Source organism: Urocitellus parryii, chromosome 10, assembly GCF_045843805.1.
Source record: "Urocitellus parryii isolate mUroPar1 chromosome 10, mUroPar1.hap1, whole genome shotgun sequence".
Lineage (NCBI taxonomy): Eukaryota > Metazoa > Chordata > Mammalia > Rodentia > Sciuridae > Urocitellus > Urocitellus parryii.
The window spans coordinates 41880115-41893861 of record NC_135540.1 but is presented as its reverse complement, the minus strand read 5'-3'; the positions used below and the strand labels follow the sequence as shown (position 1 = coordinate 41893861).

Sequence of the window (13747 nt, the reverse complement as noted above, 5' to 3'; positions counted from 1 at the left end):
AAAGAGAAAAGACTAATTAATTCATTCAGGTGAGTTTTCAGTTCTGATATCTGTAAGACTCAACATGTCCTAAGTGTGACACTGCAATTCCCATAAAACTTACATGATCCAGTCTTGTCTTTTTTAAAGATTGATCTTCGTTAAATTCATCCTCCTCATATGGCTCTGAAGAAGATGATAATTTTCTCTTCCTGGGCCCACCACCTTTTAAAACAGAATCATGCTCAAAGTTTGCACAGAAATAACAGGAATCAAATTTAATTCAAAACAAAAATATGTAATAAACTTGAGTCAGTTCCCTTGAAATTGGGCCTGATGTTCTTTCTTCTACATATGACTAGACTGAAGGAAGAGTGAATAGATACTCTTTGTTGGTCTTTGTTTGTCTACCCAAACTAGAAATCATTTTAATACTGTACTTGTAAACTATCACTTTATTAATGTTAAAAGCACTCTCTCCAAATTTACAATTAATTCTACAAAGTGATAATGGGATTCCAGTGACTGAGTATTCAGCAGTGAAAAAAAGTGAACCACTGGGGCTGGGATTGTGGCTCAGCAGTAGAGCGCTCATCCAGCACTTGCAAGGCTCTGGATTCGATCCTCAGCACCACATAAAAATAAATAAATGAAATAAAGGTATTGTGTCCAACTACTTCTAAAAAATAATTATTTAAAAAAGTGAACTATTGGGGCTGGGGATGTGGCTCAAGCGGTAGCACGCTCGCCTGGCATGCGTGCCGTCCAGGTTCGATCCTCAGCACCACATACAAACAAAGATGTTGTGTCCACCGAAAACTAAAAAATAAATATTAAAATTCTTTAAAAAAAAAAAAAAGGGCTGGGGATGTGGCTCAAGTGGTAGTGCGCTTGCCTGCCATGCGCGGGGTGCTGGGTTCAATCCTCAGCACCACATAAAAAATAAAATAAAGATGTTGTGTCCACCGAAAACTAGAAAATAAATATTAAAAAAAAAAAGTGAACTATCAAGGCTAAGTTATCAAAAGCATCACAGATGCCATTAATTGTCTACCATGTACCAGATTTTGCACAAGGCCTTTTATAAACTACAATTTTATTTGCTTTTCACAATAAACTTACAAAGTAGGTAACATTTTATTTTACAAATGAGAAGGAACTCATATATACAGAAATTAAGTGAGGAATGTTTTCAACATAAAACAAGCAAGTGTAACAGTATGAGTAACAGGAAATCAGCACATTCTGCCAAGACTGAAACAAAAACAAATAAGCTACATAATCTTAAGAAGTGTTACGTATTTATACTTTTTATACCATGTATCTATTTCTGAAACACTTGGAATCTCAAGAGTGCCAATTCCTTAGACAGATTGCTGTTACCTTCGAAGCAATGCTAAAAGCCCACAAAAGTTTCACCATTTTAGCATTAATTTTATCAGAAGCCTAACTGTGCACAAAATATATGTACATACCTGACAACTTTTGAGTTGTACGATTAAAAATCTCATAGCAGCCATTACAAAATAAAACTGAATGTTATAAACCTTTAAAGCATGAATATTTGAGTGTTTCCTACTGATTCATTTCATGATATAAATATGCATTCTGCATATTTGTGGCATCCATATTTAAAAATAATTATCTAGGTACTTAGTCATTTCCTAAAAAGAGACTCCTCCTTGAAACCAATAAATAAATTTTTATTTTATCTTCTGAAATAAAAACTTTATAGGTACATATATTTCAAAAAATACTACATAAAAATACCCTTATTGTTTTTTGTTTGTTTGGTGCTAGGGACCAAACCCAGGGGCACTTAGACACTGAGTCACATCCCTACCCTCTTAAATTTTTTTTTTTTTTTTTTTTAATTTTGAGACAGAGTCTTGCCAAATTACTGAGGCTGGCCTCGAACTTGTAATCCTCCTGCCTCAGCCTCCCCCTCCCAAGCTGCTGGGATTATAGACATGTACCATCACATCTGGCTCCCTTTATTGTTTAATATACAGAATGATACTGTTTATAAAAAGATTAAAATTTATGGTAAAACCAATGTTTACTGTCATGATTTCGGACCTGTCCAAGACTGCTCATGTTAAAAAGCCTTTTGTTGGGTTGCTTAGTAGAGAGCTGTTGTTGCCTACTATTTGCAAGACTCTGGGTTCAATCAGATAAAAGGGGGAACCTTTTGTTCAAAATTGTGCTAATATACCCCAAACAGTTTCTTGTCTTTATGACATAGTACATTAAAGATTATCTTGTCCTGATCAACAGCATACACCTGTAATCTCAGTTACTCAGAAGGCAAGAGGATTTGTAAGTTCAAGGCCATCTGGGCAACTTAGTGATGCCCTGTCTCCAAAATAAAATAAAAGAATGGGGGATGTAGGGCCTGGATTGTGGCTTAGTGGTAGAGCTCTTGCCTAGTACATGTGAGGCAATAGGTTCAAACTTCAGACCACATAAAAATTAATAAGTAAAATAAAGGTATTGTGTCCATCTACAACTAAAAAAATAGAAAAATAAAAAAAAAAAGAAGAGGGGATATAGCACAGTGGTAGAGTACTTCCCTTTATGTGACAGACTCTGGTTCAACCCATAATACACTAAAAACCAACCAACCAAACAAAAAACCTCCACCCCCCAAAGCTGTCTTATCTCCAAGGTTAGACAAATTTAATCATTTATACATTACCTCCGAGTTTACTCCACTAAAACTGAGGATGTCTGATATGACTATCCTGTCCATTCCAAGATGCAGCAAGAAAGTTTACTTAAAAAACCCAAACCTAATTCTTATTTCCTTGTAATTTACCACTTAATACTTTAAACAACAACATGTGAAAATACAGCATAGGAACTGGGCTTGTGGCTCAGTGGTAGAAAGCTAACCTAGAATGTGCAGGGCCCTGGGTTCAATCCTCAGCACCAATAAAAATAAATGAATGAAATAAAGGTATTGTATCCAACTACAACCATATTATATATAATGAAAATGCAGTATAAGGGTAAGAAGAAAAATTTAGCTAGAGTTTAAATTTGATGAGGATTATAAACTCTATAACAGCTGGGTTTATATTAACTTTGCTTTGTTACATGTCCTTAGTGTGAAAGCAAAAAAGAATATGTAAAAGTTTCCCAAGCCACATGCAATTCAACAAATGTTATCTAAGCCTGTCATTTTTTAGCTTTAAAATAAGCACTAGAGTTGAGAGCGGTGGTGCATGCCTATAATCCCAGTGACTCAGGAGGAGGATTGCAAGTTCAAAGGTAGCCTCAGAAACTTACTGAGGCACTTAGCAACTCAGGGAGCCCCTGTCTCTAAACAAAAAGTAAAAAAGGGATGTGGCTCAGTGGTTAAGCACCCCTGGGCTTAATCCCCAGTAACAACAATAACAACAAAAAAGCACTAAGGGTGTTATTGAGGAAGACACATTTAACTGTCTCCTGTACCATTTTGAATAACAGATGGCCCATAACAAGTAATTTTTGACATTCACTACGTTCTTAATGTATGCCAGGCACCACAGTAAGAAAGTCAACATTAACTTTTATCAGTTCTTTACAACAACCTATGAGTTCAGCACTATTTTTATACTATTTTGCTGCCGAGGAAACAAAGAGAAAAGTTAGACAACACTACCTAAGGTCACACAGCTGGTAAGTAGAAGACAAAAAAAGAATCTTGACATTCCATGTAGGTAGTAACCACAAAATACTGTTTCCTTGCTCAAAGTGGAAGAAACAAAAGGTTTAAAATATTTCCTACAGATGAAATCATATCACATTTATGATCCATTTTAACTCATCCACTTAACAGGAGGAAATGAGGTAGATAACTAAAGAGGGATGATGGGCCCAAGTAAACATATTATTTTCTATTTCTGTACACATTTTAAGTATCAAAAAATTTTTAAAAGTAAAGAAATCCACTTAGGGAAATGAACATTCATCACACAAGCATTAACTAGCCAATCTTTAGCAAAAATAACATGGAAGTATATACAAAGAATTAAAATTGGGAGCTGGGGTTGTGGCTCAGAGTTACAGCACTCACCTAGCACATGTGGGGTGCTGGGTTTGATACTCAGCACCACATAAAAATAAAGGTATTGCATCCAGCTACAACTAAAACAAAACAAAACAACAACAACAAAAAAGAATTAAAAGTGACCGGGCATAGTGGGGCACGCCTGTAATCCCAGAGGCTCAGGGATGTTCAGACAGGAGGATTACAAGTTCAAAGCCAGCCTCAACAACCGTGAGGCACTAAGCAACTCAGTGAGACCCTGTCTCTAAATAAAATACAAAATGGGGCTGGGGATGTGACTCAGTGGTCAAGTGCACCTGAGTTCAATCGCTGGTACCAAAAAATTAAAAAAATAAAAAAGAATTAAAATTGTGCATATCATTTGAGGAACCTAATTTGAAATTTAGCCTACAGAAATAACATAAAGGTGTATATATAATGGTATTTAATACTATAATTCTATAGTACTGTAATGTTTTATATCAATGGAAACATAATTGCTAATAGGAAGTTAAGTTAATAAACTAATCCTGTGAGTAGTCCCATTAAGTTACTTTAAAAATTTTTTAAAAATCTGATTGAACTGACCAAACTATTCATGATAAATGACTTTATAAAAATTAAAATCACTATTTTTTATTTTATAATCTAATGTATGTGTGTGACTGGTATATATAAACACAGGAAAAAGTTGAGAATGATATTAAGCAGATTTAAGAGTTATTAATGGAGCATAAGTTTACTTTCACTACTTACTTTAAATGTTTTTTGAGTAGTAGCATTACAGGTGAATTTTTTTTTATATGTACATTTAAAGAAAAACTGAGACAGCACTTGATAAAAAATTGGAGATTTTTAAAAATATTATAAGCTCCTTCAAATGCATTTATTTTTGTATCAGAAGCCTGAAACATAACATAAATATTTACTCAATGAAGGAATGCTGATTACCAGCTAAGGACTTTCCATAAGACATTATGTTCCTACTGACTCAGATTTGGAGACCTGTAAATAAAACCATAATGCAATTAGAAAGGATAATTAAGAAAGAAAATATATCTTCCACAACTTCACTCTTATGGGATTTGATCTGTAAAAACAAGAAAATCTACCAGTGAGAAAATGCCCCCTCTTTCTTGGGGGGAAAGGGAAAAAAAAGAAATCATCAACCTAGAAATCTGGTTTCCAAATAGCTGTATGACCTCAGTTAAGTTGCTTAACCTTCTTAACCTTCAGTTTCTTCATCTAAAAAAAAAAACGGAAGCTATTAACACTTCACACATTCTTGAAAGAATTCATGAAGGTGCTGGATAAATTGTAGAGCAATATTAATGAGAATATATTATTAAATAACTAATAAATCAGCATGATTTAAAACTAAGTCAAGCATACCTGCGTCACCAAACATCAGCAAGGCAGCAGCAATTGCCCCATCCATAGTGCTTGTTGATTCAATCAACTAACAGAAAGAGAAAAGAAAAATGTTTTTAAAAGAACACTTAAGAAATATTTAAAACAAACACACAAGGTATTATCATTTAAGTTCATTAAGTCGTATGATCAATTTTCACAAAACCTAGGTTATTTAAAAAGTCTAAACTTACCTAAGCATAACTTAAAATTTGATTTATTCATTATCACTATAAAGAAAAATCAAAACAATCAAATATACACAGCATATTCTAGGTTTCTGTCATTTTAACTACAATGTTTGACACTAAAGCCTTGAAAACTTCCTATCTGTGTATTTAGGCACTGAGCGTATGTAGGATGTGGGGAGAGGGACAGAAATGGGGAGAAAGACAGGAGAGGGGCAAACAGAGATACTTACGTAATTCCTTTTTTCACTTCTGGGGGTAAAAATTACAATTTGGCTCCTTTAAAAACTGGATACTTGGGCTGGGGTTGTGGCTCAGAGGTAGAGAGCGCTCACCTAGCAAGCGTGAGGCACTGGGTTCTATCCTCAGCACCATATAAAGTAAAAATCAAGACATTGTGTCCACCTATAACTAAAAAATAAATATTTTTAAAAACCTGGATATTTCTATTTATTTATTTGGTACCAGGTATTGAACCCCTGGAGCACTTAACCAGTGAACCACATCCCTAACCCTTTTTTATTCTGCTGCAGGGTCTCATGAAATTGCTGAGGCTGGTCTCCGGAGTCACTGGGATTACAGGCATGTGCTACAGCAGCCAGCTAAAACTAGATACTTCTTACATGAATGAAAGGGCTCTTGATTTTTCCTGTTTCTGAATTGCTTGAAGTTTTTCAAGAACATGTGTATATATTACTTACATTAGCAATTTCAAGGTAATGTATTTATATCATTCAGTAATATATTAAATTTTAGAAAAAAATAAACCATCCCATATTTTTTCCTCATTATTTCCCTTATTTTCAATAATTACCAAAGATCTTACTTCTTTAAATAAGCTATTTTTGTACTAAATAAAAGTCTCTAATCAAATATAAGAATGTTTCCCTCCATACAAGTTTTCCCTAATCTTATATGTATAGATATCCTGTAAGTCCCTCTTCTTATTTTTTTAATATTTTTTAAGTTGTAGACGGACATACAATATCTTTATTTTTATGTGGTGCTGAGGATCGAACCCAGTGCCTCACACATGCAAGGCAAGCGCTTTACCACTAACCTATAGTCCTAGCCCACCTCTTCCTTTTCAAAATAGCCAAAGCATATCCTTATCAAGCCTAGGACTAAATTTATATTTCACAACTTCTTAAATTCCTTTATATGGGTCTAAAAACTTGCATACTAGTTTATAAATATCACCTTTAATGATGTTTGAACTAATAAGGATCACTTTATTAGTTTCTTGAAGAAACACATTACTTCAAGAGAGTGCTCTGCTTTAGAGTGAGTGATATGCTAAATTTCTACAACTTCAGATATTGATTAATGAAGTCAGAGACATGCATACCAATGTTATTTTCCCACCAAAATTATAAAATTAGAGAAAAATATTTCTGTAGGAATGAAATCTCTTTAAAGATAGACAATCAAGCTAGATATTTTTCAACTGAGATTTATTCTTTTATGCTCAATATTTTAAATATTCCATCAAGTTTATTCGCTGGAAGCTCTTTCCTTATTACTTCTTTCAAACACAAATAGCCTCTGTAACTACTAGCAACCACATCAGTTTTGATTTTAGAAAAAATTACATGAGCAGGCAAGTAATACTGTTGGCAAGGAAAAATGTGGACTACAGATGTCACAGAAGTTTCAAAGCTAACAATAAAGTACCAAAATGATTTGGGGGAGGGAATCCAGTAGGTTTATATTAAAAATGACAGAAAAGATGGTAGTAATTGAATTTACTTTAGTGTTCTTCAAACTGGTAGGCCCAAGCCAAGCTTTTTCACAGACATGTTTTGTTTGGACTAAACAGCATTTTAGTTTCTGTCTTTCTTTAAACTGGTTAGTACTAAAAGGAATGAAATGCATGCCTTAAGAGAGATAACCTCTAAATCTGCTAAGTAAAAGGAGCCAGTAAAAACTATCACAGAATATATGATCACTTTATATGAAATGTCCAGAGGGGGCAAATCAATAAAGATCAGACCAAAAAAACCCCAAAGTGGAGTAGGGTTGAGGATGTAGTTCAGCAGTTGAGTGCATGGACTCTGCGTTTGAACATATACAAGGCCCTGGGTTCAATCCCCAGCACCACATACACACACACACACACACACATAAAAGTGATTTCCCAGGGCTGGGGGAGAGAGGAAGGAGTGACTGCTTATGGGTAGGAGGCTTCTGTTTGAAATGATTATAAAATGTTCTAAAATTGTAGTGATTCATTGCACAATTTGGTAAACACACACACACAAAAACCCCCACCAAATTACACAAAATGATCATTAGAGAATACAAAGTATATCCTCAATAAAACTGTTAAAATGGTGACAGCACTAAAAAAAAATCAAACCTTTTAACTTTAGTTGAAAAACATGACTATCTAGTACAATAGCTATCACTCATAGCTCACACGGCCATATCCTGCTACAGATAAGAAGTAACTACCCCTTTTAGAAAAAGCACATATTCCACAGTATGCTAATGCCTACCACTTCAAAGATATCTGCCTAGCCTATACAGATATAGTAACTTTTAGCCTCAGATTACAAGAAGGGAATTGGTGCAATAGATGAAAAGATTAAAAAATTGAGAATTTGCAATTACACGATACTCCCCTTCAACTAATAATTGGCAGAGCTACTTATTTACTAATAAATTATTTACTAATATTTAGACATTTATTCCCTATCTGATACATAATCAATTGGTCAATTTTTATTTTCTCTTATAACAAGAGATACCTACTACAGATCAAACTTTATGCAGTCAACTACAGCCACTTGTTTCTACAGTTAAATCAGTATTTCTCAGCAAAGGTGTGAATACCAGGATAATCCTTTCTTATAGAAGACTTTTCAGTACTGTAGGGTATTTAACATTATTGGCTTCAGGGCACTAAATGGCAATACCAATCATTTATTATTTTGGGGGTGGGGGTTGGGGTGGGTTCTGATCTTTACAAGTGTTTCTAGTGAGAGGTTCTATTCAAGCACAACTAACAACTTACAACCTACCTGGGCTAGAAAGGTTTACATTATTTTAATAGTTATAGGTGAATAATCACACCTATTAACGAGTTAAGACTTATTTCTGGTATTCACCTTTATTAAATAAAATGAAAACTAATCATTTCTTCAAAGATAAAGTATCTTTAGCAAACTAACCACCAACACTAACTATAACGTTGGACTCAGGAGAGATTTCATCACTACTACAGCTATAATAGCTAATTACTATAAAAGATATATAACCTTAAGTAAATCATTGTCACTTCTTTGTGGAAAAAGTTCCTTCAAGGTCTGAAGTTTAGCATCTTTAAGGTCTTCCAATTCTGAAAGGTCTTCCAATTCTGAAATATCATCATTTCTTTGTGCCACGGTAGGAAGGCCTTGGGACTCTTCATCTTCAGATGGCTCAGACCTAAACACATTTTTCAGAAGAAGAAAAACATTTTTAATGTATTGCTATTGCTTTTTCATTATATTGTCTATATGTTTACACACAATATAGAACATTTGTGCATTTTTTCAATATTAACTGCAATCTATGTTTGTCAAAGAGTAAAAGAACTGTTTTTCATTTCAGTATTGTTAGGTGTGTAAGTCTAATTACCAAGTCAGCATACTTTGAAGAAAATCTCAAATTATCTGGGCTGGCATGGAAAAGAACAACGGGAACTACCTGGCATTTATTTTGTTAAGATTTAAATACATTTACTAAATACGCGCCTACTCTTTCCTACTTTTCACCATTACTGTATATCTCTGTACATACTGTAATTCTGCTCCTAAGAAATCAGGAAACTTACACACTGATACAAAGATAAAAGAATTTTCAGGGCTCAGTAATCAGGACCTAAGTGTTAAAACTGGAATGATCTCATTCAATAGAAGTATCTTTGCCAGGAACAAAACAATTCCTCAGCAAAAAGCATTTGTTTAACATGAGGGCTTATTCTTCGACAAGTAATTTTTTTTGTTTTTCTAATTTTAATCCTGTTCCGTTTCATTTCATGTTTGACATTCAGTGTTAATGCACTTCATATATCCTCAGTTAAAAAAAAATCTCACTTTGAAATCTGGTTTGCTATATATATATGGTATAGGTATTCTAGAAATCAGAACTAAAATAGTAACAAATGGGTAAATTATAAAACCAGAGAAAAGACAGCAAGGTAGGAAATACTAAAGTATATTCCTAATGTCAGTGAATGCAGATTTTACTATGTAGCTAATCCTACTTTTAGACTGCTTTCTAAACACATATTTCTATACATATTTACAATAGCTCTCTTGTGTCTTTCAGGGCACTGGTGATGCATGAGAACATTTAAAAGCAAATTTCCAAGGACTAAGAAATGTATACTACAAAGCTTCTAGGTTGACTTCTTGAACTTTGTTCTAAGAAACTGATCTCATAAAGTAAATAAATCTCTTCCTTTATCATTATACTTTCAAGTATAGAAAGACAATTACACATGTCTCTTTTCCATTATTATACCTGAACTTATCAATCTTGACACGATCAACTCTGAATTTGCATTCTGCTTCATTACTTTCTTCCTTCCCTTCTTTGTCTCCTAAAGAAATCATTCAAGTTGGAATTCTTTTACAATTTCTCCCCTGTATAACCACTTTCAAAGACCTTTACTCTTCAGGCTGTCATGTAATTTCTACATAGTGAAGAGACTCACCACTTATGGTGGGACAAACTCAGGTACCTCTTGATATACTAAGCATTAATAATTATTATGCTTTGGATTTAACTTCCAGTTTACAAGAAATTCATGTGACAGGAGGAATTATTTTTTTTTTTTAAAGAGGGGAGAGAGAGTGAGAGAGAGAGAGAGAGAGATAGATAATATTTATTTTTTAGTTCTCAGCAGACACAACATCTTTGTTGGTATGTGTTGCTGAGGATCGAACCCAGGCCGCACGCATGCCAGGTGAGCATGCTACTGCTTGAGCCACATCCCCAAGCCCTGACAGGAGGAATTAAATTCAACAACATTGTAAGAATAAAAATGTTTTCTTCAGGAAAAGACTAGATCTCTTCAATAAGTTAAAGTCTCTAAAACAGAGGAGGGGGGTGGTCAAGTATGGTGGCACACACCTATAATCCCAGCTACTTGGAAAGATGAGGCAGAAAGATTCCAAGTTTGAGGCCAGGCTAGGTAACTTGGCTAGATCCTCTCTGAAAATCAAAAGGGCTCAATGGTCAAGTACTTGCTTTGCTTAGAATATGCTAGGTCCTAGGTTCCACAGATCACACAGAAAAGCAGGAGTCAAAGTAGACTATTTTAGTTATAAGAGTTGAATCATAATAATTTAGTAGATGTTCCTTTGTTTGGATCCTACTTTGAAAAACCAGATATAAAATACATGAAAGCTGAATATAAACAGGAAATAGAAGATGACAGAGAATTATTGATTGATAATCATATTGATTTTTTTGGTGGGGAGGCAGATGAATAATCAAGTACTAAGGGGGATATGTTGGGATGTCTGTAACTGACTTTAAATATTTCAGCTGAAAATAAAAGGGAAATAGGGAAAATAATCATTAAATCTATGAAGTAGGTTTACAGATGTTCGTTATGTACTAATTTTTTTTTTTTAAAGAGAGAGAGAGAATTTTTTAATATTTATTTTTCAGTTTCGGTGGACACAACATCTTTGTTTGTATGTGGTGCTGAGGATCGAACCCGGGCTGCACGCATGCCAGGCGAGCACACTACCGCTAATTTTATTTTCTTGTATGCTTTAAAAAAAATAAAAGGAGGGGCTGTGGTTGTGGCTCAGTGGTAGAGTGTTTGTCTAGCACGTATGAGGCACTGGGTTCGATTTTCAACACCACATATAAATACAAAAAAAAGGACTATTAAAAACTTAAAAAAATACTTTTTGTATTTTTAAAAAAAGGAAAATCTATAAAATAAACAAGAGACAACCACTTGTTCTTTTATGTGATCTCCTGTTGAAAGCAAGGTCCCCTTTCTCAATGCCAGAGATTCCTGTCCTTTGTTCTTTTTACAGGACTTCTGCTTTATCTTTTTACTCAATCTTTTTTCTGTCTAAGCTCTTCCTCCTAATCCTACAAGATTAGGATAGTAATCTTGTTCTCAAGATTACATTCATAATTCAATTAATTCAATGTGCCAGAAATTTTAGGCACTGGGGACACAGCAGCAGAAAAGTAAATTCTGGGCTGGGATTTTAGTGCAGTGGTAGTGTGCTTGCCTAGCAAGTGTGAGGCACTGGGTTCAATCTTCAGTACATAAAAACAAACAAATAAATAAAGGCATTGTGTCCATTTATAACTAAAAATATTTTTTAAAAAATAAATTCTCGGGTGCTGGGGTTGTGGCTCAGTGGTAGAGCGCTCGCCTATTACGTGTGAGGCCCTGGGTTCGATCCCCAACACCACATAAAAATAAGTAAATAAAATGAAGGTATGAAATAAAAATTAAAAAATAAATTCTCGGTCACAAATTTTATTAGACTCATTTTTCTTGCTTCCTTATTTCTGCGTGGTTCCAAATCTACTGTTTTTATTTATTTTGTCCCAACACTTCAGAGAAACTGCTCTCATTAAGGACAAAAATGTCCTCTACTTAGGTAACAGGGATAAAAACTTGCTTATCTAAGTTTCCCTCAGTGGTTGAAGGTTGACAAGCACTATTAATGACAATTGACAAGCCTATCCTTGAAAACTTGGCCCCACCCTCACTCATGGGTTCTCCAAGGTTACTTCTGATTTTCTTTACTTCTCTTTCCTTAATCTCTAAAACTGGCTCTTCTTTTTTTCCTTTTACTTTCTTGAATTACTGATGTTACTTGGGATTCTGTCTTCCGTTCCTTCTTGTCTATATGTGCTTCCTTGAATCAACTGACAAGTTTCTAATACCCACATCAATGGGTTTGGGGGGGGGGCGTTGATTTTGCTACAAAAGAACAGCAGTGATGTCTAGACAGATTTTTTTTTTAAGAGAGAGAGAGAGAGAGAGAGAGAGAAAATTTTTTACACTTGATCTTAGCCAAAAGGCCGAGAAGCGATAGAGAGAAAATTTTTTAATATTTATTTTTTAGTTTTCGGTGGAAACAACATCTTTATTTTATTTTTATGTGGTGCTGAGGATCGAACCCAGCGCCCGCGCATACCAGGTGAAAGCACTACCATTTGAGCCACATCCCCAGCCCTAGACAGATTTTTGATTATTTTGATTTGATATGTACTTCTGGCATTTAATGGGTAAAGGTCAGAGATGATGCAAAACTAATCATACTACAATGTAAATATAAAGTAGAGTCCTCACAACAAAGATTTATCTGCATCCAAATGTCAAGGATGATTGTGCTAAGAATGTAAGCTCAGTGATAGAGTGCTAGCCTAGCATAAATAAGGCACTGGATTCCATCGCTAGCACTGAAAATGAGATAAACCCTGACAACCAAAATGCTCATATGTGGGGACTGACTCAATTAAACTACAGAACACTCAACTATGGAGCTGAAAAAAGATGAAATAGCAATAGCAAATTAATGATTCAATAGTGGCCTGAAAATATTAAATGGAAAATTCTAAAAACTAACTATTCATGTTTTAAATAACTTTTAATTATAGAATATAATTGTTCTAATTTTTAATATTTTTTAGTTGTAGTTGGACACAATACCTTTAAGTATTTTTATGGGGTGCTGAGGACTGAACTTAAGGCCTTGCATATGCTAGGCGAGCGTTCTACTGCTAAACTACAACCCCAGCCCTAATTATTCTAATTTTTATTAGTTATTGCTATTTGTCATTATGCCTAATTTATAAATTAAATTTTATTACAGGTATGTATGTATAGAAACAAGATGGTATATATAGCATTCAATACTAACCAGTTTCAGGCTTCTACTATTGTCCATGAAATGTATATCCACAGATAAGGGGGAGTTACTATACATATGTAGTATACCATCTTTTGTGTACGAAAGAAGAAAAAAATGTCAGATGAGCTGGGTGTGGTAGTGCAATTGGGAGGCTGAAGCAGGACGACCTCAAATTCATAGTCAGCCTCAACAACTCAGTAAGGCCTTAAACAACTCCGCAAGACCCTGTCTCAAAAAAAAAATATGTAAAA

General features: G+C 34.4%; 1 protein-coding gene across 2 annotated transcripts in view; it reads right to left on the bottom strand.

Annotated features, from left to right (window-relative positions):
- The window catches only part of Smarcad1 (SNF2 related chromatin remodeling ATPase with DExD box 1), a 77087-nt gene that overhangs the window by 42969 nt on the left and 20371 nt on the right, over positions 1-13747 (bottom strand). For both annotated transcript variants that reach the window (XM_026407460.2, XM_077803385.1), the window contains exons 4-6: positions 8871-9039; positions 5405-5471; positions 104-204 (exon numbers count right to left, since the gene is read on the bottom strand). In XM_026407460.2, the coding sequence (XP_026263245.2) occupies positions 104-204; positions 5405-5471; positions 8871-9039 (337 nt within the window). The remainder of the gene's footprint in view (positions 1-103; positions 205-5404; positions 5472-8870; positions 9040-13747) is intronic.